Source organism: Electrophorus electricus, chromosome 14 (genome assembly GCF_041902795.1).
Source record: "Electrophorus electricus isolate QZ-2024a chromosome 14, ASM4190279v1, whole genome shotgun sequence".
Lineage (NCBI taxonomy): Eukaryota > Metazoa > Chordata > Actinopteri > Gymnotiformes > Gymnotidae > Electrophorus > Electrophorus electricus.
In genome coordinates this window covers 25,729,312-25,751,311 of record NC_137510.1, presented here as the reverse complement: position 1 = coordinate 25,751,311, position 22,000 = coordinate 25,729,312, and the positions used below count along the sequence as shown (strand labels likewise).

Here is a 22,000-nt window from a genome sequence, read left to right as displayed (position 1 = left end):
CTTTGTCCTCTCCATTCATCCATCTCAGAACTGCTGACTGTTACAAAGACTAGGCTCCATTCCATTGACCCTCTTTTTCTGTCCTGCACCTGTGTAACCAGCTTCCTCTCAGCATCAGGATGGGAGACAACATGCACTCTTTTTAAATCTCTCCTTAAAGCCCATCACAGGAGAGTTCACTCTGGTTCTGTTTTTAGTATCCTGAATTTAATTGATGTTCTTGATTTGGTTTTGCTAAACATGACAAAGTTTACATATGTATATATACACACACAAACTCTCACTTGTAGCAAAACCATTTTCCATTGGTTTAATCCTTGTCTTGCCACTTCCCCAGACAAGGATTGAACCAATGGGGAATCATCATTGGACTGGGACTAGGTCTTAGAAACTGGTCCTTTTTTCTTCCTTCAAGCACACTCCTGTACAAATAAATAGAGAGTCTGCCAGGCTCTGAGGGATGACTGGTAATGTGACAGCCTTTGATGAAGATCTCTCCATGTACACAAATTAATGCTAAATACAATAAAATTGCTTGTCTTAAATCCTAAAAAAAATATATATATTTTTGAGGCTTGGAGTCAAACATATCCATCCAAAACGTAACTGATCTAGACGTTGCTGAAAGAGATCATGTACAGTAGCAAGATAACTTGATTCTTTTGTTTCTGGGTATTATTTCAAGGCCTCAGACGCACTCTAAGTAACTAAGACACTCACATGCCCATGGGTCTCATTGGTCTATTATGTTATCTGTAACTACTTAGTTTAAAGCTGCATCCTGTAACTTGCTTTTAGCTGAATGTAATTTTCAGACCACAACCGCTCCAAACATTGTTTGGTGGTTCTAATGTTCTGAGAGATATTATAACTTAACACAAACGACATTTGTTGCATTTACCGTCACTAGTGGAAGTGTCTTAAAGAATGGGACTGCAAGTGCCTTAGGTGACCAGCACCCAAAAGCAATACCTTTGGACCTACATTGGTACCAGGTAGGTACATAAAAACCTTCTATTTTGTTTCCAAGAAAGACCAGAGGTACTCTTCATTATATATGACCTCTGCAACCATAAACCTACCATATGCATATAACTTTTGTTCTTTTAGTTTGACAAACCCATGATTGATCCTACTTGCTATGCTTTTTATCTTTATACAAACTTGGACAAAGTCTGCTCAAAAACCTGACAAGTACACTCCAAGATGAAGGGGAAGGGTGCCAACAGCGTTTCTTGTACTCTCCTGTTGCAACGAAGGTTTAGGCAAGAGTCTGAGAAAAGGTAGGGTCATTAGAACATAGTCTGAGAGTCAGTACATATGTATCTCTTGGTACATCTAAGGGTACCCCAAGGTCTAACACACTGATTAAATGCCTTACAAATGGCACATAATTAACATCATACGAGCATTGGTTACTTGCTAAGACACATTTGATCAATTTACATTACAAATATAACTTAATATTGTTGTGTTAAACGGTAGGGTCCAAACGTTGGCACCAAGTGCATGAATCTTTAAAGTACCATAGACCAAGCAAGAAGCAACATAAGGACTGTTGGAAGATAGTTGCCCAGTTGCAGCAGAGCACCCTGGAACAAGCTTCCCTGACATGCTCAAAGGCACAAAAGCAGTTGGTGGTCGTTGCCGTCGTCACACATGATAGTCACATCCTGCAGCAACCTAGCAGCCATCTTATAGTGCCTTCACTGAAAAAACATGCGCAAAGACAGCACTGATTGCGCATAATGGGTGTTGAAATGGAGGCCCCGTAGAACTGGAGGCGGAACTTCGTGCTTTTTACATTCTTCTGATTGGTTTAAGTGTTGGTGTCACGAAATATCCCGGGTTTGTGCACATTGTTTGGAGAATGTGCTGTGTGGAAGAAACTAACGGCAGATTGCCAGTGTCGCTGCAAATGTAGTATCACTAGTATTACATGTTGTTGTAAACGATGAGCTACTGAACACATTCTAGTAATATATCGGTGGACTGCTGGGTGCTCTGGCACGTCACGGAACAGCAAAAGAGCACCTTTCGGGACGACGGTGAGTAGCTAGCGACGGTACAATCTGACCAGGAATGTGCTCTTGCGGTAAACTGCCTTACTGAATGATGAATTACGCCTATCCACAACCAATCGCGCAACTAAATTATATTTACATCTCAGCTAGCGGGGATTTGGTTGAATGGTGCACAGTCCTGTGTACTTGTAAGATTTTAGGTAAGGTCACAGTTTTGTTTAGCGGGGCTTTGGTTTTAAGCCCAACCCTATGGTGGTCCATTTTGTTTTGTGACTGCTAGCTAGCTTTGTAGGTAAGCTAGCAAGCAAAGCAACTTGATGTAGCTTTGGAAGCTAGCTAGCTCATCCAGGTTACTTAGCCCAATAGCTAGCTACCTAATTTATTATGGTCAGTGATGCTACTGCCGTGGTGAGGCTGACTGTAATTGTATTTGTAGCGAGGTTTGGTATAAAAAGATGCATAGCTGGTTATAAATAAAACCACACAAGCATTTTCAGGAAACGCATGGTGGTGTCTTAGAAGGTAGCTCGATAGGTTCTAAACGATTTTTTCCTCAACATTAGCTAGCTAGCTGGTTAGTTAGCAAGGTTGCTGGCTGTGAACTTTTCCTTGTCATTAGCCATCTATCTGGATGGCTAGATAGCTACTTCCATCGTGGCTAGTGGTAACTAGTTATAGATTACTAATTTGCTGTCTTGCTAAAGTTTTGGTAAAGGCATGTCAGCAATTTGGTCGATTACCATTGTCTTCGTTGGAATTTGATCAGTAAAGGTAGTGGTTTGCTTCCACAATTTTATCTCTAGTTGACAAATACAGCAACATGAAGTGACTGCTTCAGTTTAAACCTGATACTGCCTTCTTAGGTATTGCTCATTTCCGACAAACCTCCCTAACTCGATCCAAATGGTTTATCTTTTTGACAACACGTCTTTTGTTTCTACAGAGGTCCTCGAATGTTCACAAGAGCATTGTTAGGATGACTCGTGAAATGGGTGTTGGAGCTGTGGACCTAATCAGCATGGTATGTTATTTGACTCGTTTATTTATACGGTCTATTTTTTGCTTCTGCCTAGATCTGTTCTCAGTCACACATCTTTTGTTATAGAGTAAGATTTTTTTTTCGTGCAATAATACAATGAGTAAAAGCATATCAGGTGAGGAAGCTATGATTTCAGGTGACACAAAAAAGTGCAGTGGTAAGGGGGACAGGTTTCATTTCAACCCGCCACCCCCCTCCCAAAAAGAAACTAAGCCTGTGTTGCAGATGTTCAGATCTTTCTTCACTGATAGTTAGACATTTGTCTCAGGCCATTAATAACAATGGCCCCAAAGCCCCATCCTATAGTCCCATTCAAATATACTTTTTCCATTTAAGGCATTTTAGTTCATGTGTAAATTGCCAACAGTTTGTCATAGCCTAAAACATGCATACACGAACTGCTAGAGCAAAATGTGTTGGTCCTTACACTGTTTTATAGGAACAAGATTTGTGGCTACATCCTACCTTTTTGCAGTTGGTTTTTGCATAACAGTTCTAATATTGTAAAACCATGTCCATATGTTTCTTGAACATATCACTGGTCAAGTCATTTTAAGCATCCAGTGGTAGTATGTCATTTATACAGATGGTAAAATTACTTAATACCAATGTTAATACATTGTTTTATTCACTTACACTACATGGGGGTTATGATTTAGATATGCAAGTAAGCATTGGTAGTAGGTTGGTTAAACCAGAATCCTTTGTCATCAGAAAGCTACTAAATTTAACAGTTCTATAATATAATACATGGGCCCTGTTTTACACACACAAAATGGCAATGTTTATTTTTGTCTTGAAAAGCAATAAACATGTAATAATGCAACCTTGCAACTTCTATAAGGTAGAGGAATCAAGCGAATGTACTTATAAAGCACATCTTAACTTGCATTGCCCAAAGTCCTGTACAAAAGTAAATAACACAGATAAAACACAATTAGAAACAGCGGTGATGTAGATCATGGCAAATGGTTTGCAACACTGGCCAGCTCATTTCCAGAAAATAATCATTTAAGGATACATTTTTATACTCGAAATAAAAAAAAAATCAAAACATGAGTTAAAAGAATAATGCTCTTATATTCTTCTATTAGGCATCACCAAAAAGAAGGAAAAACACTCTCTTCTTTTTCCCTTCCATGATATATTAAGTTTGCTATCTCTTCAAAGGAGTGAAAGCAGAGTTTTCATCCTTCCATTAGCTTAAGGAAATGTTTATCTCCTGTCTTGCCCATCTCACTCCATCACAGTTTATTTGTATTGTATCCGATACAATACATTTGTGTCCATACCATCTAATACATTGCTCCCGCATTATATATGTTTGTGAACAAGACCTCTGAAAATGTCCTATGGTATCTGGCACCAAAACTTTAGCAGTAGATCCTTTAAATCCTATAAACTGTGAACTGGCGACTGCTTGGATTGGACTTGCTTTTCCAGCACATCCCACAGATGCTTGATTGGATTGAGATCTGGGGAACTTGGAGGCCAAGTCAACACCTTGAACTCTGTTATGCACCTCCTGCAAAGAGAATGGATCTAATTTCTGTATACACGTTTGATTTTAGATAATCTAAACAAAGATGGTTCAAACTAAGAGCACAAATATATTTTTAAAATTGCATTTCACTTTAAATGTGATGTTCTTTAAACTATACACAGATATTTACCAACTCTTGTGTGGTGGATATTTTGGAGCTTGTCCGAACTTGTAGTCCTTGCTGAGTTGCTTTGGAATCTGGAGGGAATCTTCATAGCTTGTTCCTTGTTGGATGAAATGCAACATTGCTCAGGTGTGCTGGGAATTATCCTGGCACTGAAGTCCAGGAACAGTTTTGTTCACAGTTTCTTGGTAGTAGTTGATTGCCTTGGTTTCAGGCCTTGGGAGAAGGATCTGGATGCAGATCCCGTCTGTGAAGCTTTTCTCTCCTGTAGAACCAATCTGGGTGTGAGCAAGGAGGTGGTGGTTTTACTATTATTGCTATCTGTTGTACTGGTGTGGTAGTGTGAGCTGGAATTTGCCTAATGTTATTTGAGCTGCGATATTTAAGCGTGCTGTGTTTAGGATGTTAACTTATGTGGCTTCCTCATATTTTTAGAATAACTAAAAAAAAAATGTGGGATTTAAGAATTTGATTTTATGGTGCATTTTATAAAATATTTACATTTAGCTGACGCTTTTATCCAAAGCGACGTACAATTATGACTGAGTACAACTTGAGCAATTGAGGGTTAAGGTCCTTGCTCAAGTGCCCAACGGTGCCAACTTTCAGCGGTGGGACTTGAACCAGCAACCTTCCAATTACATGTCCAGTACCTTAACCACTGAGCTATCTCTGCTCAGTATGAAAATGTTAATTTTATGTAATGCAAGAGCCTTAAATAGATTATTTCGCTATAAATTGGACAGCAATAGAAAAGTTCTTACCCACATGTCATAACTGCCTAATCTTTGCAGTTGTAAAGCAGTCTCCTCTTAGCTGGCTCGGTTTGCCAGAATCACCACTAAAACACAGCTAGCTAACATTAGTAAGCTATTAGCTGCATAAGTTAGCTAACAGTTAGCGACAGTTAATTATGTGCCATTTGTAAGGAGTCTAATCAGTGTGTTAGACCTTGGGGTACCCTTAGATGTAACAGTTAGCGAATGTTAGCTAGCTTAATTCCAAAACTAGAACTAAATTTCCCAAGTACCAAAATGTTAATTGTTGTTTTTCTACTGAGCAGGGTGGTATGGTACAGTTACTGTTACTAATCCAAACCCACATGATGCTAATGTAAACCTAAAACAGTAGCAGTGGAGGAGCTTCAAGTTCTGATTTACATTTGGCATTTGGTTTTATGTTAAGTGACAGACATGGGATAAAAAAGCTGAGAGCAGAAATGGAACACTCGAGAAAAAAGAGATGGACTATTTAGATTTTGTTGATCCGCACAAACAAGTAATGGAAATAGTTGGCTAATCAGCTATTAGTTAGCTTTTGTAGCTGTAGTTTTATACATAATTAGATAAATGATTCTAGCTAGTTTCTCCAGCCTGCAACATCCAGTTAAGCAGTAATTTTAAAAACTATTGAAGCCAGTGGATTTTTAAAAATTGTGGTTGGTTGTCAGACTGGAGTACCTGGCGTGACGATTGTGTTTAGCCTGACATTGGACGACACTTTTTTTTTGCTTCGCCCATACTCTCCAGCTAAGCATGCTTGGTACCCCAGCGAAAAGGGTAAACAAATTCAGCTTGGGACAAAACAGCAATGGGATGTAAAGGTCCAAGTTGGAAAGGCAGCTGTGCAAGTTGGTTGTATTTGCTCAAATGAAAATGAGCATTTTTTGTTCTTGTCCATTCTTATGCCACATTAAAAGATGCTGGACCAAAAAAATGCATGTAATTTGCATGTAATATCTTGTGAATACAAGAACAGCAATGGCTAAAATGTAACATTTTATGAATCATTTACACAATCTTAAATCTTAAACAGTTAAAGGTTAAATATTGAGCATCTGTTGAGCTGTGGACTGGAAATCCATCAGTCATGTCCTTTAAGTGTGAAATTTTGACTCTGAATATTACTGAATTGTACCATACATTTTCCATTCCATGTAATAGCTTATTTATCTGTGTTCACCAGTGTTGTAGAAGAGCAGAATCTCACTATTGGATGTGAATGTCTTGAAATCTAATCTAATGCCAATATGCTTTTAAAACTATTTTTGTTGTTTTTAACAGTGGAAACACTGTACTCTGTCTAATATGGGTTAACTACTTACAAATTACTTGTTTAAAAAATTTAATAGCTTTAATTTTTGGAGAATCTGTGCCTTTAACATACAACTGCCTATCTCAGTTTTTGTTCAATAGTTGTTTGTAAATGAATGATTTATGCTATCCAGGGATGATTGATGTTAGCCTATAGGCCTTTTGCTTCAATTATATTTGGCGTCAGATCCTGTTTACAATTGACCCAGGTAAAAGGTTCTGTGTGTGGTATGGACATATAGTTTTCTATTATTGTTTTGCTAATTTAGCCAAGTTATTTGACACTTCATTGCATAGCATACTAGCCATCTAGCTATTTCTCTAAGGGTTATTAGTAATACTTGGAGTCGGTAAGTTCAAGTTCAAGAGGTTTTATTGTCATTTCAGCTATATACAAGTACACAACAAAAACGAGACAATGTTCCTCCAGGACCATGGTGCAACATAAAAACAACAGTGCAACAGACAGCATGCTACACAAGTGCAAACAGTCCAATATAGTGCAAAATATTATAATATTACACAACTTGACACTTTCTTAAATCTTCCATCCTCTGGTACACAACTAAATGTAAAAATGAAGCATGTGTTGGTAGTTTATGTTAACATACCAAAAAAACCTGGTACCTGCAGGTGAAGCAAGGTACTAAAACCATCAAGGTCATGGGGTTGGATACTCGGGGGAACATGTATAAATATTAAAAACTGGAGAAAAGCATCTGCCATATGATGTAATGTGTGTTCACCATAAAAATAAGGCTTTGCTATCAGATGAATTTATGGACTAATCCTAGTAATGTAATTAAAACGAATTTAAATTTTCATCATATTATTAAATAATGGTGCTAATATTATCCGCTGTTAGACAGACAGACCACAATCAGTACGGGTGGGCAACTGCGCCTCATCCACCCTCAGCACTGGAGCTCCTCAGGGTTGTGTCCTAAGCCCCCTGCTCTACTCACTGTACACCTACGACTGCACAGCCACTTCCAGCTCCACCATCATTGTCAAGTTTGCTGACGACACCGTTGTCATGGGTCTGATCTCAGACAACGACGAGAGGGCCTACCTGGAGGAGATTAAACACCTGGAAAACTGGTGCCAGGAAAATAATCTCCTCCTAAACGTCAGTAAGACAAAGGAGCTGATCGTGGATTGCAGCAAGAAGCAGGAGCGGCACTACCAACCTGTGAGGATCAGTGGAACCACGGTGGAGAGAGTAGATAGTTTCAGGTACCTTGGAGTTCACATCTCGCAGGACCTGTCCTGGTCCCGCCATACCAACTCCCTGGCAAAGAAGGCTCGTCAGCGTCTTTACCACCTCAGACGCCTAAGGGACTTCAGACTGCCCTCCAAAGTACTGCGGAACTTCTACACCTGCACTATCGAGAGCATCCTCACGGGGAACATCACAGTCTGGTTTGGGAATAGCACCAAGCAGGACAGACAAGCACTCCAAAGGGTAGTGCGTTCAGCAGAGCGCATCACTCACACGGAACTTCCTGACCTGCAGACCATCTACTACAAGCGGTGCCAGACCAAGGCCAGGAAAATTGTGAAGGACCCCACCCATCCCAACAATAGACTCTTCTCTCTGTTGAGGTCAGGGAGGCGCTTCCGCTGCCTGAAGACCAAGACAGAGAGGCTGAAGAGGAGCTTCTTCCCACAGGCCATTCGGACCCTGAATCAGGGAAACTGATAAACTGTGGGGACCACCACCACCATGTAACATGACTGTATATCTGTACATCTGTATATATAGATTTATACTCAATTACCCTGTTACACAACAACTGTAGATATGTTATTATACAAAATGGATCTGTACATTCTGTAGATTGTGTATATATACCCAACCATATACATTGTACATTGTGTATATAATCATAATATACATATATTGTACATACATTGTTAATATATTTTTGTACATACATAGAATATATATATTTATCTGCATATATATATTTTTCTCTATGCACCCCTGTTTTCTTTTCCTCAGTTTGGACAGAGCACTCTCCACCATTTCACTGCGCGTTATACTGTGTATGACTATGTATGTGACGAATAAACCGAATTTGAACTTGAACTTGTTAACTTTATCAAACCAATCATCCAAATAGCTAGGTTCTGTACAGCCAGAGTGCTGTATATGATATTGCTAAGACATCCCCTGTGTTACTCTTATAGATATGCAAATATATCACATTTCATGTGTTGAAGTATTTACAACACATGAACTACACTGTGACTGTGCTATGAATTCAAATGCAGGTAATTGTACACAGTATGGTGCAAAGACCATTTTCATCATATTGTGAAATTTTCATTTACCATTGATGAGGTTTCCATCTCAACGCTACGTTACATTGAATGGTGTCCCAGACGGATCCAAGTTTGTTTGTTTTTTAAACTTGGATTGCATTGACCGAAAGCATGCAAGTACTGTTGGAGGAATCAAATTAATATGTAGCTTTAGAATTCCGTTATGTGAATATCTAATCGAATCTAGTGATGTGTAAACTTTCAGTTGCAGTTTTATAAAGATCAATGCCTTAAAAAAATGATGGGTTTTGTGAAAAGATTGGTTAGGAATAGAATGGTATTTTAGAATGTAAAACTATGGGATTGATGCTCACAATTTGCCCAGTAAATTGTCTCAAATTGTTTGCATGGCTTTTTTTCCCCTGTCCATTTTAATAATTGCTTGATTAATTGATTTTCTATGGTTATGAAATGCTTAATTGGATTTTTTTCTTATGCAGATAAGTGAATTGCCATTTTTCCCCTGATGTGTAATGGGTACAGTTGGGTAAGTACTTCATCTATTCCTTTTTATTAAGTCGTATTGGTTATAAATGTGGTGTTATAAATGTATGTCTTAGAAATAATATTAGTAACACATTTTTTTTCAGGGCTTAAAGAGAAGATTTTATTGATTCTCTCAAAAGACTCAACATACCACGATGGCTCATGGATTGAATACGTGTCATCATTCTAAGGGTCCCCCTGATTCAAAGGCCTTGGTGGGAGATTCATTGGAGTCTGAGGAAAGCTTTGGACATCATATTGAGCAGCTTATTGAAAAAGAGAACATTTCAAGCATGATTGATTCTGAAGAAGTTCCCCTATCAGGCTGTCTGAATTCAGACACAGATTCTTTACAAGACACATGCCATGAACCACCATGGCAAAGTGGAGGGAAACCAGTAGATAGTGAGGCAGATCAATCAAGTGGTATCACACCAAATCAGCTGGCCTTTTCAAAAACTGATGCACCTGTGTTGGATACACATTCAAACGGGACAAGACTAGATTCTGCATTGTTAACTGTTGCTAGTCTTGAAGGTTACTCGGATGTTAGCAGCTGCTCTGAAGCAGATCTTGACATTTCAAATACTCCAATATTGGAAGAAAACCGTGATGGCAATCAATTTTCAGAATATCAGAACATAGGAAGTATTGGGGAGCTCAGTGAATTGGAGAAAGAACCTTCTTGTATCCATGCTGGTGATTTACATAATCCGTTAGCAGCAAGAGACCCAGAGACAACAGAAAATCCAGATTCTGATGGTAAAGAACCCCCTGTCACAAAGTGTGATGGTGGTAATTTGGGAAATGTGATGTATGAATGTGGCCAAGGAGAGAAGTCCTCCTTGAATCTTGAGAATCAATGCTCAGATATCAGTAATACAGAAAGTGAAAACGACTGCATTACAACAAATGAGGAATATAAGGAGAAGTCAGAAATGACAAACGAGGATGGCAAAACTACTGTAACTTCTCAGATTAGCTCTGTTTGTGACTTAGATCTGAATACTGCAAAGAGGGCAATTGAAGGCAATGAAAATTACATCAGTAGTGGAGATGTACATGCCCAAGGTCTTTGCCAGTTGGAAGAGGTCAGCAAAGCATGTGGATCCAAACTTGGTAGTCCAGAAAATGGATCAAATTCGGAGTTTGAAAAGGTTGCAGATGGAAATAAACCCCAATGTGACCATACAGAAGATAAATGTTCTAGGAATCAAGAGATTGAACACAGCAGTTTTGATTTCTTGCAGACATGCTTTGGCCTTAAAAATGAAAACATCACAAACCATTCAAAATTAGACCAACCTGTGATGGAGACTTTATGTGAAGGTATGAATCAGAACTCCCAGAATAATCGCACACAACCCCCAGTTCTTGTTAGAGCTACCTGTCAACCAGTCACTGGATATCAAAAGAAAGGGGCAGCAGATGGTATGCAGGAACCTCCTGTACTCAGTTCGTTCTGCAAGGCTCAGGTTCCTTCAGAGTCAGGAAGGCAAAATGACTCTGTGACGGGGCAAATGATTGGTGTTTTGGCAAGAACTGAAAGTAGAGATGAGATCAAGATGACAAGTAAATTTTCTTTGGTGTCGTCCCAGAAGTTGATGAAAAAGCTGCAACCTGTTGTTCTTCTGAAGACAACTAAACAGAGTGCTGATGATGGAATGACATACTCTTGTTCTGAGTGCCAAAGGAATACACAAAATGTACATGAGCTTATTGAACACCACCACTATGAACACTCACAGCATAATATTTATTATTGTCTCACCTGTGGATGTTATTTTTCTAATGGAGCAGCGGCAAAACAACATTTGTGTGAGCAGGTTGGGCTGAATGACCTACAGCTCCCTGATTCTGTATTGTCAAAGACTAAGGAGCAGAAAATGAAAACAAAGTACGTGTGCAGGTACTGCCACAAAATCTTTGTCAAAAAGCCATACTATCGTGATCATGAGCAAAGGCATCGAGTTGTTACAGAACATCGATGTAAATGTTGTGGATTGTACTTTCCCCATGCGAGTAAACTGATCAGCCACAGACGAAAAATCAGGTGCACACCGTTGGTAGTAGAACCCATCAAGCAGGCTAAAGAGAGTGCAGAAACATGTATGACAGAGCAGAAGAAGCCAAACATCATTGTTGGAACTGATGGCTGTCGAATCGAGCTTCCTGATTGTTTTGTCAAACTTGTGGACATAAACAAGAAGAATCAGTCACCTGAAGTAATGCATTGTCCAGTGTGTGGAAAAGAGTTCAAACTCAGAGCACAACTGAAGGGACACCTTAGGGCCCACTCTGATGAAAAGCCCTTTAGATGTGATAAATGTAAGAAAGATTTCAAATATTCCTGGAATCTTAACAAGCATAAAAGGGAGGTGTGTTGTCAAAACACCATCCATCCTCCTGAATTATCTGTGCCAGACAGCAGACTTCCTGGTAGATTTGAGTGTCCCATTTGCTCACGGATTTTTACGTACTCCTACAATCGAATGCGGCATTTGCGTGAGCAGTGTCTGAAAGAATATACCGGAAAAGGGAAAGGAAAAGTTGGGGATAGGTATAAATGCCCTCTGTGTAGTGAAACATTTACCTTGGCTTGCAATCGTAGTAGACATATCAAAAACACTTGCTTTCAGCAGTATAAAATTAAAGGGTCCTTGTACAAAAAGAAAGAGGTCAAGGAAGTCAAAGATAATGTTAAACAAGACAAAGACGAGAAGCAACCAGTGATAGCAGTGCCCTCTCAGAATCTTTCACGTTATAAATGTAAATTATGTCCAGCTATGTTTGCACATAAATCTGGAGTCTATAGACACATGAAGAAACATCAAATGCGTGCAAATATTACAATTCCAGTCAATACCAACCCGGGTGATCTCAAGCAGTCAAACTCTGATAATCGTGCACCCCAAAGCCAAGAATCTCCTGCTGTGGTTTCTAGCCAGCCTTTCTCTTGTCGATTCTGTGAAAAATGTTTCAGTTCTACTTACTCATTGAAGAAACATTTAAGACTACATAAGGGAAACAAACCTTTCCGCTGCTTGGACTGTGGTAAGCATTTTGCAAGGCGTGGCCATTTAATATCTCATAAAAATGTTCACAGGCGAAAGATACAGTGTTCTGTCTGTAAAATGACTTTTCCTACCATTGGAGATTTGCTGAAACACAGACAAACCCATGTAAAAAAGGGTATGCTTAAGTGCCCTGACTGCCCAATGGAGTTCAAGTTTCCTGTGTTCTTGCGCCGACATGTTGCAACACACGAGAACAAACTCAAGTCAATCCAAACAGCATATGAGCTTAACAGAAATTTAGCAGAACAAAAAGTGGAGCAAATTCAGGAGGACTTTACATGTGCAATATGCCAAAAGGTATTTGTTGATTCAAAAGCACTGAGTGAACACTGTTTAACTCATGTGCCAAAAACCTCTGGTTCCAAATGTCAGTTCTGTAAACGTAATTTTCAGAGTCGAGCTTCACTGATTCGGCACATCCGTCTTCACACTGGTGAAAAACCTTTTCCTTGTGAACGGTGTGGAATGCATTTTCACCGCAAGGAACCCCTTAAAGCTCATCAAGAGAAATGCACAGGAGTACAAGAAAAACCAGCATCTCTGCACAGAGCACAAATCCGTGAGAAATACAAAGTACATGCAGTATTGGATAAAGTGAGAAGAATTTTTAAGTGCTCATTCTGCCCACATATATTTGCCATGTCAAACAATTTGACGATGCATGAAAGAGCACACATGGCCAAATCAATTATTCCATGTTTAAAGTGTGGGAAGTTTTACAAGAGAAAAAAAATTAAAGAACATCAGAAGAGTTGCAGGGGCAAGGAATCTCACCCTACCTGTAGACAATGTGGTGCAGTATTCACCAGAAACAAAATCAAGAATGCATACGAGTGCAAGTGCCAGGATGTTACCATAGTTGTCACAAACACTAACACAAGCTCAAAAGAAATAAGCATGACTGTCAAGGACAGGATGCAGAGGTGTCCATATTGCCCTAAATGTTTCAGGTACAGATGTTACCTATTGAGACATCTTCGTTCTCACTTAAAGAAAAAAACATTTGCATGCATGCATTGTGGTCAGAAATATGCCACTCAGCACCGCTGCCTACAGCACGAGGCCTTCTGTGATGGGGTGATCAGGGAACATAAATCAAAAAAATGGAATGAATCTATTAAACCCAAAAACATGTCACTTGGTGCAGCAGATCTGAAAGATGCCAGAGCAACTCTGGTGGAAACTGATGGAGAATTCAAGTGCAAATTTTGCACCAAAACCTTTACAAAGTCACGAAATCTGAGGCGCCACATTCTTACCCACACAGAAGTCAAACCATATCGTTGCAAGTCATGCGAAAGTTGTTTTTCCCGATATGATCATCTGAAACTGCACCAGGCACGCTGTAAAGGCAAGAGAAAACGACTCGAGGTGCGCATTGAAAAGATTCCTCTTGACCATGTTGGTACAGGTTGGCAATCAAAAATGCAGCAACCAAATGACAAATTTAAATGTAATACTTGCTCTCAGCCGTTCTCCACCTACAGTAATCTAACCCGACACATTTCTATGCTGCATTCTGCTTTCAAACCTTACTCCTGTAAAAAATGTGGTAACAGGTATTGCACTAAAAAGAGTCTGAGGAGACACATTCTCAAGGTAAACTGCAAGAGGTCCTCAGAAGAGAGCCTGAAAAAGTTAAATGCTCCAGTCCAGGCATGCAGAGAAACCTCTAAACTCTTACAGCGAATACAAGGACACTATACAAACAAATGGAAATTTCAGTGTGAGTACTGTCCTCGCCGCTTTAAAGATCAGTCACAATTGAAGGTGCATACTCGTCTTCATACAGGAGAAAAACCATTTGGCTGTGCCAGTTGTGGTGAGCGTTTCATCAGAAGGGATTACTTGCAGCGCCACTTGGTTAAATGCATTGGAAAAGGAGAAAGTCTTGAAAAGGTGCTTTGTGACCAGTGCGGTGGATTGTTTACTCAAGAAGCTCTTCATATACACCAGAGAACCTGTATCATCAACTTGAAGTCAGCTGACTTCCCCCAGAGGGTAAACAGTTGTAGTAACCCTTCAAAGATCAAGGGGTTTTCTTGTGTCAGTTGCAGTGACCGCTTTTTGTTGTTCTCACAGCTTCAGCAGCATTTTCTGACAAAACATAGATCTGACAGAATCCAGCAGTCAAATAACTTTGAATACAAACAGTTATCAAATCCTTTGCGCATAAAGGAGGAGCCAATAGATGAAGAAGAGTATGTAGGAATCCTGCCAAGCAGCAGTCAGATGCATACTAAGATTGCACCTGAGGACACAGATGGTGAAAGGGAGAAACCATTCAAGTGTCAGCAATGCAACATGAGATTTATCAGCAATGGTGGGCTAGGTATGCATATGCGCACTCATACAACAGTATACCCACTTTCTTGTAAAAGATGCCACAAGGGATTCTGGAGCAGAAATGTCCAAAACAAGCACATGAAAAAGTGTAAGGGCTTTGAAATTTTCACAAAAAAAGAACCTAACCTGGAATCTGCAACTTCATCAGAATTGGAGTTTACTCTAAATGATACAGTTCTTGTGTTTAATAAGGGCTCCAAAACAACAGGGACAGGAGTACTGCAGACAAATTTTTCATGTAAGGATCAGGACAAAGCACATGTGGATAAAGGAGATGTAGTTGTCCACAAATATCAGTGCTCTGAGTGTGATCAAAGTTTCACAGATGGGCTCAGGCTTATTAGCCATCTTGAGGATCATGGTCGTGAAGACCAGGAACGCAGATTAGGCAACCAGCACCGGTGCCATCTGTGTGGAAAGACCTTTGGACAAGCTGGAGTACTGCAAAGACATGTGAAGACCCGACACCAGGAAACTGTTACTAATACCTGTCCCCAGTGCTTCAGAAGTTTTCGTTGTCCCTCAGATTTAGACATCCACAGGTCGTGTCATGACCCTAATAGGCCATTTGTTTGTAACATATGCGAGTTGAGATTTTGGACTGCTAAATCGTTGAGTGTTCATCAAAGGCATGCTCATACAGGTACTGAGCAGCTCAAAACAACTGAGTCTACTCCAAAAGCTGAAGTAGGGTTTCCCAAACAATATACTTGCTTTCCTTGTAATAGATCCTACACAATAAGAAAGTCATATATGAGACACTGCAGAATTAAACATGGAGGATATAAAAGTCTTCCTGAGAAAAGTGTTCCTATGAAACAGCAATTGGACAAGGTAGAATCTGACACAAATTATGTAGTTAATGATCTAAGTGATAATGATTCTGATTCTGCACCCTATTTTCCTTGTCATGTCTGTGGGAAAACATTCTTGACATCAGAAAGTCTTGAGGATCATCAAAGATGCCATCTTGGTGAAAAACCCCATGAATGTGAAGAATGTGGCAAATGCTTTTTTCAGCTTGTAAACCTGCAGCAGCATCAGCGCAGCCACAAATCTGAGTTTCAGTGTCAGATGTGTGGTAAAGGTTTTGTGTCACTTTTTGCACTGCGCAAACATAAGCACACTCATGTCAGAAAACGGCCTCATCGCTGTACAAAGTGCCATCTAAGCTTCACAGGCTCTTCACAGCTGGCAGAACACATGATCTCTCATCGTGATGAAAATTTTCCCTGTGATCTTTGTCACAAAACATTTTCCTGCAAGGCAACCCGAGCAGAACACCGAAAGACCCACGCTGAGCATGAGGAAGAACTCCCTCCCTTGATTTCACCACCCACAAATCAGACTTTATCTCCACCTAGGTCAGACAGAAGTCCATGTTTAAGTATTGTTCAGCAATACAAATATCGCTGTGGAATTTGTCAGGTGCGATTCTCAGATCCAGAACAGCTCTCAGAGCATGGATGCAATGCAGCAAAAGAGCGTCCATACTCATGTCCTGAATGTAACAAGCATTTCTTGCATGGTTCTCACCTTAAAAAGCATCAGCTAAGTCATCAGTTATCTGGACCACGTTCTTTTCAATGTAACAGTTGCCACATGAGCTTCAGCCACCGCCATCACTTCCTAACTCATTTAAGAAGACATGGTGATGAAAAATCTTCAGGCTCTCGTATCCATAAAAAAATGAAGGTGTCAAACACTGATCCAGTTCAAGACAAAATTTACACATGCCCCATTTGCCCTGAGAGTTTTTCTCAAGCCCTAGAGCTAGCAAATCACCTTTCTGTTCACTCGCACATGTGCAATGTTTGTAACAAAACTTTTGCATCTAAGCAACAACTTGAGGAACACGAACAATGTCATTTGTCTGCAGCTACACATTATGAATGTACTGAATGTGGAAAGAGCTTTCTTGGTAGTGATGCCTTTCGGCAGCATCACTGTGCTCACCAGAAACGCTTGTTTTCCAGCAAACATCCATCAGGGTCATCCCTGTCACCCCCTGATAAAAAGACATCTTCAGGACCTTCATTTGAAATTATGAATAATAATGATGAGGAGGAGGAAGAAGTTGATGTAGGTGAAGACTTTTATAATTGCTCTATCTGTAAAAAACGATTCTCTTCTAGTAGTAGTTTGCAGGAGCACCAAAAGCTGCATGAAGATGAGCGCCCTTTCAAATGTTTGGTCTGTGGGAAAGGCTTTACAAAAAAGAAATATCTCACACAGCACCAGCAGTTGCACAGTGAGCGACCTTACCAATGTAATTTGTGCTCTGAATCCTTCAAAACTGAACCAACTCTATTGTCCCACCATAAAACACATGATGCAACACGAAAATACCAGTGCTCTGTCTGTAGCAAGTCATATCGTACACCATATGACCTTTCAAAGCATGAACAGAAACATTCTCATTTGCAAAGGTTCAGTCAAGGGAGTGGCGACCACAGATGTGATATGTGTTATAAATCTTTTTCTCAGCTTTCTCAGCTGCGACAACATCAGGAAAGTCATGTTGGACAAATTGTCTATGAATGCACAGAGTGTGATAAAGCCTTTGCTTTTCTGAATCTTTTAGAAGAACATCAGAGAACTCATGCAACTGCTATAGACCAGTCGCCGTCACTTGTTGTCTTTCAAAGCCCAGACATTGAGTAGTGTACTATAGAGTATTTCCTGCAGTGCAGGAGATTTAGTCCTTCAGTTTTCTGAACACCTTTATAAGACTGTACAGTTTCTTGATGCATGATTTAGTTTATCACTTTCCAATCTTACTGTATTCTCAAGCTCTTTGTTTGAGCTTATTTCATCTCATATTAATGGAGTCACAATACAATTATATATGGAAGCAATTCTTACTTTTTGAGAACTCTAGTGTTTTTATAGCACCCAAAACTTCAGACTCGGGTGTATATAACAATAATAATAATAATAATAATGATAATAATATAAAATCAAGATAGTGGTTGTGAAGTAAAAATTTGCATGCCAGGAAAAAAAGGAATTCTCATTAAATACCATCCTTATCATCCCTCCCATCCTTGGCAAGGCGTATATGGCAGAAATATCCACTTATGTCTCATGCCTAAACCGATTGCTCTCTTTGGCCACACAATATCTTTTATCTTTTTGAAACACTTTTTCTGTTTGTGAAGTTTGTAATTTTGAGAGAGAAATTGTTTTGAATCTAGTACGTTTTATAGTACAGCCTTTTGTGTAATGTTCTGATAACTGGTTTTAGCCATACATCTTAATACCTCTGTTTGCAAGGTTTTAAAGCAGTGTGAATTGAATGGGATTATTACAGAGTTACATATAAGCCTTTTATATGTTGCTTTGTATGTAATTGGTTCATAATGTATATCTTGTATATCTTTCTGTTCATGTTGATGAATTTGAAAATCTGTATTCTTACTAGTCTTTGTTAAACAGGTGGCCAAGAGCTCCTATCAAGCACTTGGTGTAGTCATTTGGTTTGGAGATTGACTGCATTTATATAAAGTATATATGCATATGTAATTTTTTTAACATCATTTAGGTTCAGACAATAAACCCATTTGAATATAGCTATACTTTGTGGTCTACATCTCTAACAGTGACATTGAAAATTTCCTTAGTAGAGGTGTAAGGTCACATAAAAAGTGATGGATCCCTTAACTAGAAATGCAGTTTACAGTGTTTTGGAGCATTCTCATGTAAATGTATATCAAGTTTTTGTCAAAATGCACTTAATTTTTTCAAGATTGAATAACCCCCCCTAGAATCATTCACATTATCCTACTGACATGTATGCCCTCTCTGTTTGAACTGTAAGTTTCTGTCAAAATTCTTAAGAATTCATATTTGTATAGATGTCTAATTTAATGAGAGTGGCATATTGTGTTTGCTAATGTCTTTGTGCCACTTGGAGAGCAACCCATCCCTTTACACCTGTAACAACAAGGCCTGTTGCAAAGGCAGTAGGTTTATGGCATACAGAATATGGAAATTAGTGTAAAGAACTTGTTGCAAACTTTGTACTTATGGATATTTAGCCTTTAGGATCAAATCTATGTTTTAGAGATTCAGAATAGAGTCCTAAACTACCATGAAGACCAAAGGGTTTAAAAGTTAATTTAAAAAACACGCTTGCATAGTGAGGTGGCAAAAATCTGTTAACCTATGTTTCCCTGGCACTCTGTATATGTGTGATTTGGTGTGTGGAGTAAAAGTGATTTGACATAATATTTTTATTCTTTTTTAAAATTATTTTTAAGACTGACCTTCTCTCAGAGGTCAACAGAAAAAAAGTTTGTGAGAGTAGGTTATGTCAACATTAAAAACTGAAATGGAGTTCTTTAGACTGTCCTCCACTAGAAACTGTAGAGCCTTTTATGCAAGACTCATGTAAGCTATATGTAATGCTGAGAGTCTGCTAACTAGTCATTTTAATAATCATGTTACTTCACAAGGTGCATGCTTAGGAAGAGTAACCCTCAAAATAATTTATAAAAGAAGTGGTATTTTCCACTGGAGATGGCATAAATTTGTCCACTGCTTGAGAAGAGCCTCATATTGCTTCAGTCCCAAGGCCCTAATGACCAAAGGAGGCACTGCAGGGATCTGCATAGTGAAAGTGAAAGTAAAATGATTACATGCTTAAATAAGATAGGAATGTGTTGGGGAAAAAAAAACAGATGAAGGCAGAAATATTGTTCTTAGATATGTGATAGATTTAGGATATATATTGATATACACTGGAAAAAAATTAGTTTGGTAAGAATATTCATCTGAGCCTGAATTATTTCAACTACAGTGAAATAATACAGTGGCAAGGAAAAACTGCGGAAGAATCCTTGAGAGGAACCAAGACTCACAAGGGGACCATCCTCCTCTGGCCAACTACGGACACTACGATAGTAACAATATGGACAATATGAAGCAGAATAAGTAGAGAAAGAGAAAAATAAACATAAATAAAATGAAAAATAAGCAATTAATGTCTAGTCCGTTTTTCTATAAGTACTAGTCAGGTCCCAATGTGCACTCTGAAATGTACAAAAGCAGAGTAACAATGAAGCCTTTTCTAGGTTTTTTAAATTTAAATTTTATTAATGTTGATCACTTGTGTTGGTGTCGGTGCAACCTATTTTTGGAATTGTCAGCTTGGTAGTTTGTGTTTTCTATAGTATTCTAGTTATTTCCTTTTTAGGCCATGCTACAGATGTGTATAAAAGTGTCATTCCTCAGGGCTGCAGAGGGGGCTCTGTTTGGCACTCCTACTGCCTGCATTTTCTGTTTCAGGGACTGTTGCTCCATATGCGTCACATGTTCCTACTTCGGTGTCGGCTCTCTATTTTGATGCCCTCTGAAATGTATCTTTGCACGGCAGTTTTTAGTTCAATATTCCATTTTGCCCTTTCTATATGTTTGAGATGCCATCTCTTTTCCTTGTGACTAAACCTTTATTTTCCAGGAACATTGTATTTATTATTTTCCATAGGCATTTGTTGCATTTTGCTTAATAAAAGAAATGAATAGTGCTAAAGCAGACTAATGACACCAAGCATCAGTTCAAAATATTCATTCAAAAAGTAACTAATGAAAGACTGAAATGTCCAAATTTAATTAACTGTATTCAACCATTGCTGATTAGAGTACATATCTTTATGCCTCCTGACTTATTAGACAGTGTTCCTATAGGTAGGATTGATCAACAACTGCATAGTATTAAGCCTGTATGTCAGAAATGTCAAGGTAGACTGGGAGTGGACTAGACAGTGAGTGCTCTACAATAAACTTTGAGTAGCCCAACCTGCTGACTCTCACTTCTGAAAAGAAAATGTTTGGCAACAAGGGTTATGGCTTATTCTCAGGGATCAACTGGGACCTCTTGATTTGTGGTAACTTTTTAAAATGTAGGGTATGGTACCAAGTTGCATTATGGTTTGATATTTTTATCTATACTAGGTAGGAAATGTGGCCTGCTCTGTACTGAAGTATTCCCATCTTCACTGCCAGAATTAGGTTTCTACTTACTTACTGGAATAAGTACTAATGCCTCATATTGTGATTCAGTATAAACATACTGAACCTGGTACTTCATAATGTCAAACTGCTACAGTTTTGTATTAATAGCTGATTTTAATTCTTCTGCAGTACTTACTTATTGCTTATCTGTATTACTTCTTGTAATTTTTGCAATTTGTTGCACCACTTCAGGATTACCAGAAAAGGTTTTTCATTGTAGTGTAAACTTACAGTGTCATGATTTCCTTTGCTATTGTTTGTTTGTCACACTGGTTATTTTTCAGATATCTATAGACAAATAACACCACTCCTTATGGTATTGTTTTTCTCTAAATGGGTTTTTAAAATGAATCGCTAGTTATGGGTGCTTACCCAGCATCTGTGTTGCATTTTATACCAATTCCAAACTTATGCTATAACTTTCTTATTGTTTCAAAATATGTTCCATTATTTGTTCTGGCAAACTGAAGGGAACATATTTTATCTCAGAAGTGGAAGTCTAATACTTCAAGGTTATGAACCCCTGCACACAGACACACAAATAATGGAAGATGGCAGGGAGAAGGTACCAGTCACCCTCTGCCCACACAATTCTCTCTGCTCCCATCTCTAGGAAGGAACATGGCTAGTAGTATTTGGAGCCCAAGTCAGCAAGTTGCTCAAAAAGGAGTAAAGTGCACCTACACTTTATACTGTTACAATGTTAATGATGTTTTGTACATATAATGTCATATTATTATGGAAGCAAATCTGTCTCACCAGATTTTGAAGCCCTTACATTTTTAGCACTGAATTTCTTTGGATTTAAATTATTTATCTTAATTTTTGCCTCTTGAACTCTTGAATTTTTCAGTAATGAATTTTCACTTTTTTTCAATGTTACCTAATTTAGAATCAAGTTTTAAGAATTCGTCTAATATAGATA

The 22,000-nt window shown here is 38.8% G+C and overlaps 1 protein-coding gene across 4 annotated transcripts; it reads left to right on the top strand.

Moving 5' to 3' along the window:
- The first annotated feature begins 1,568 nt into the window (after positions 1 to 1,568).
- znf1035 (zinc finger protein 1035) lies at positions 1,569 to 18,632 on the top strand. Of its 4 annotated transcripts, none has more exons than XM_027007297.3 (4): positions 1,639 to 2,048; positions 2,968 to 3,045; positions 9,592 to 9,638; positions 9,742 to 18,632. In XM_027007297.3, the coding sequence occupies exon 4, from the start codon at positions 9,793 to 9,795 to the stop codon at positions 17,722 to 17,724; it is 7,932 nt and encodes a 2,643-aa protein (XP_026863098.2). In that variant the 5' UTR covers positions 1,639 to 2,048; positions 2,968 to 3,045; positions 9,592 to 9,638; positions 9,742 to 9,792; the 3' UTR covers positions 17,725 to 18,632. The 4 variants fall into 4 exon arrangements, with proteins under 4 accessions (XP_081552474.1, XP_026863098.2, XP_081552475.1 ...); XM_027007298.3 differs by lacking the exon at positions 1,639 to 2,048 and adding an exon at positions 2,079 to 2,224; XM_081696348.1 differs by lacking the exons at positions 9,592 to 9,638; positions 9,742 to 18,632 and adding an exon at positions 7,689 to 9,585 and having other exon boundaries at positions 1,569 to 2,048.
- Positions 18,633 to 22,000: the final 3,368 nt, after the last annotated feature.

What these genes read in the sequence shown, in the direction of transcription:
- znf1035 (XM_027007297.3), top strand. Translation starts at nt 9,793, where the DNA reads ATGGCTCATGGATTGAATACGTGTCATCATTCTAAGGGTCCCCCTGAT.